This window comes from Anastrepha obliqua, chromosome 3 (genome assembly GCF_027943255.1).
Source record: "Anastrepha obliqua isolate idAnaObli1 chromosome 3, idAnaObli1_1.0, whole genome shotgun sequence".
NCBI classification, from domain to species: domain Eukaryota; kingdom Metazoa; phylum Arthropoda; class Insecta; order Diptera; family Tephritidae; genus Anastrepha; species Anastrepha obliqua.
In genome coordinates, this window is record NC_072894.1 from 142,904,390 (window position 1) to 142,908,295 (window position 3,906).

Genomic DNA, 3,906 nt, shown 5'->3' on the forward strand with positions numbered 1-3,906 from the left:
GAATGAAAATTTTTTTTTTTTTTTTTATTTCTTCCATAAAATATTACACCTGTCGTTAGACAATAAGTAATTTGATTTACAAAAAGATGGAATGAGAGTGATATTGAAGGGCCAATGCCCCCAAGCTCATTTAGAAGAAATATATACATATTATTTAAAAACAAGTGGTTAACAAACAATGACATATACGATTAGTTGACAATTGATTACAAGGATTTTGCAAGATCTGTTGGTGTTTGACGGTTAAGCCGACTTTGGGTAGATTTTTCTTTATTTGGTAGTCTTCTCATCATAGGATTTGTATGCGTTTATAGTCTATTTATGTGTCTTCTGCTAGCGCTTTGTATTGTTTCATCAATAGTATAGATGTCAAGGTCGCGATGAATATCTGCGTTAGGTATGTACCAAGGTGCATTAGTTAAGGTCCTAAGTATTTATGAAAATAATGTTTCAATTCAATTGAGCAATGCTTTCTTTGAGCAATTCTATATGGAAATGAATGCGTTTGCAAACGATGTTTTCGGCTATGAACAAATGTTGGAATCGAATGAAAAAGGAAAGAAACGCGAAATGATAAAAAAAATTCTTGGAAAATTTAAAATGAATGGTGCTTCATTGGAAAAATTCAAAGGTAATAAGAACATACACAAGATAAAGTTAGAATTCGAATTTTTAAATTTATTTTGTTTATTTCTCATTTTTTCAGAAGTACACCACACAACAACTCATTCCAACTCTGATTTTGAAATCCTGTTGGAATTGGTGATCGATAATTTTGTCACTATAATGGTCAATGGAAATTTGCGTGCATCAGGCCCTGCATATTATTTACCATATCAACTTTTTATGGAACATATGGACCAAATGAACACAAAAAAATTATTTAGTTTTGTTTTGATTTTTTGCAACATTTTGGTTTTCAGTTAATACAATAAAAACAATACTGTTTTTTCGTGAACACAAAATTCTAAATTTATTACGTTGTTTGTTTAGAATTTTTTTAGAAAAAAAGTAAATTTTTTGGTTTTGAAGAAATTTGTTTATTGTTGCTATTTGTGAAAGCGTAGATATTTGTAAGTATTTGACTATAATCCAAAAATTAATGGAATACCACTATGACACATAGAAAACATTTTTTCAAAGGGGTGTTTTTCGAAAATTATAAAAAAAATTGTTTTCAAAAATTTTGAAGAAATAAAGTAAAATAAAAAAATTTCGAAAGCATGAAATTTTTTCAAAACCAAATTTTCCTCAAAAAGATAAAAGAAATTTCTTCGAAGAGGTGTTTTTCTAAAATTACAAAAAAAAAAATTTCAAAAATTTTAAACAAATAAAATAAAATAAAATTTTTTCAAGGGTATGAAATTTTTTCAAAACAAAATTTTCTGAAAACCAAACAAAATTAAAAAAAAAATGGTGTTTTCAAAGCATTTCATATTCCACTATTAATAGAGAATACATTTTTTCGAGGGGGTGTTTTTCAAAGCGGAAAAAAATCTTTTTTAACAAATCAATTTAAACTTTTACAAAAGTATGAAATTTTTTCAAGAACAAAATTTTCTCAAAAACGTTAAATTAAAAAAAAATAGTTTTTTCAAAACATTTAATTTTCAGCAATTAACTGAGAAGAAATTTGTTAGAGCGAAGTGTTTTTCCAAACTTCAAAAAACACTTTTTAACCAAAAAAAATAAACCTTTTTTCAAAAACAACAGGAATGATAACATTGCCTAACAATTTCTGCACTTTTGCACAGTCTAAAGAGGCATTGATACAGAGTGTATTTCCAAACATAGTTCAACATTACAAAAACCATGATTGACTCAGCGAAAGAGCAATTTTAGCTGGGAAAAATAAGGACGTCAATGATATAAATTCAGCTAATATATTTTAGATCAAATACCTGGTGACATAGTTGCGTATAAGTCAATGGACACTATTACTGATCAAGATGAGGTCGTAAATTATCCAACTGAATTCTTAAACTCACTCGATTTGCCAGGCTTACCACCTCATAATTTACGATTAAAAATTGGAGCACCGATTATTATGCTGCGCAATAGTAATGTGCCCCGACTTTGCAACGGTACCAGACTCGCCAGACTCGCTGTGAAGAAGCTAATGGGTAACGTTATCGAAGCAACAATTTTGAAAGGGAAGTACAAAGGAGAAGACATTTTGATACCCTGAATTCCACTGATTCCGGCGGACTTACCATTCGATTTCAAACGTTTGCAGTTCCCTATTTGCCTTGCCTTCGATATGAGAATTAATAAGGCGCAAGGACAGTCTTTACAAATGTGCGGTATTAATTTAGAATACCCAATTTTTGCTCATGGACGTTGTCTACCAAAAAGTGTTGCAATAAAGTTCGAATGAAATTGTATCAAAGAATTTGCTTTGTTTCGTATTAATTTTATTCTCTTTCAGCAAATCATTGAATTTATCGTCTAGCGAAGCGGGCGAGGGTACGCTAGTTTTATATATAAGATATTAAAAAAATAAGGCGAAAAATTATAATTGTTCGACTTTGTTGAAAAATCTGTTAACTGATGTTCAACTATGAGATAAATAAAAATTTGCTAGGTGTAAACAGCTGCTAAGATTGACAAGCCTAATTTATCTTATTAACAAATGCTGGTATATATTGTGTTCGCATGGAGTTTGTTATATCAAATCGTCTGAATTGGAGTAAAAACACGGTTTCGCTAATATTGAAATATATGTTACATAAATAAGGTTTAGGATATGATTTGTAAAAGAAATATTTTTTGGAAAGGTGTTAGTATCGTTAATCAATCTAACTCCATTAAGTATAGTGCGTTTACCGGAGGTCCCACTAACAATGAGGAAAATACGCATGGGCAGGAGTACATTCGGTCCAAGATTGATCGAAATAGGTCAAAACTTTTGGGTCAGCATAGAAACGTGCTATTCAATGTGGTTCCTTACCTCCAAGCGTGTTCTTGGATACATTTGACAGAAAAATACAAAAGAAAAGTGTTTGGAAGACATGGTCTAACCTCAGGTGTTGATCCTTATATATGTTTTAACATGCATGGACAGTCTGACACTATTGATAAAGTGAAAGAAGGATGCTCTTTACAAAAATTAGTACTCAGTTGTAGGGATAATAATTTACTGAAAACTAAAGCTATTGAATCCCGAGAACTTGAAATTGCGAGTAAATTGGAGAAACTTGAACAATGGAAGTTAGAAATGAGAAACAGGATATCAAAAAAAGAAGCTGATGCATTAGCTGCGAAAGAGCACAAGCGAAGGTTAATAGAAGAGGTGCGGAGACATTTTGGCTTTAAAGTGGATCCCCGAGATGAAAGATTTAAAGAAATGCTGGAACAAAAAGAACGTGAAGAAAGAAAGAAGCAAAAGGAAGCTAAACGAAAAGCTAAAGAGGATAAAATGATGGCAAAACTTGCAAATAATACATCTCCATACCGTGGTTGAAAATGGTATAATATTAGGACTAATATATAATGTATAAACTTAAAATGGTATAACTCTTATCATTTACTTTTTCAGAAGAAATCTGGAGTTTGAGGGGTTTATGTACAGATGCCGTTTTCGTTTCACCGTGCATGCTTATAGTATGGAGATAATATAATATAATTGAACGGAGATTGGCACCTTTAATATATTTTTTCCTGTATTTCTTTCTTTTCCATGGCATTCGCTTAAATATTTAATTTTTCTCTATGCATGATATTCTGAAACCGTATATTCCTCTATTGTTCTCCTCCGCCTCATATTAATTGTAACTTAAATTTTTTTCTTAATGTATCATAAATGTTTATTTTCTAGAAATATGGGAAATATTTCACACAAAGGTTGTGTAAGATGGATCTGCTGTAATCTATGCATTTTGAAAGCAGACGGAAAAGTTTGTATCC

The 3,906-nt window shown here is 30.8% G+C and overlaps 1 protein-coding gene across 1 annotated transcript; it reads left to right on the top strand.

The window, feature by feature from the left end:
• Nucleotides 1-2,618: 2,618 nt before the first annotated feature.
• On the top strand, nucleotides 2,619-3,468 carry LOC129242654 (growth arrest and DNA damage-inducible proteins-interacting protein 1). The gene has a single exon (XM_054879426.1). It carries the CDS (start codon nucleotides 2,747-2,749, stop codon nucleotides 3,461-3,463), a length of 717 nt encoding a protein of 238 aa, XP_054735401.1. The 5' UTR covers nucleotides 2,619-2,746; the 3' UTR covers nucleotides 3,464-3,468.
• The last annotated feature ends 438 nt before the right edge of the window (nucleotides 3,469-3,906 follow it).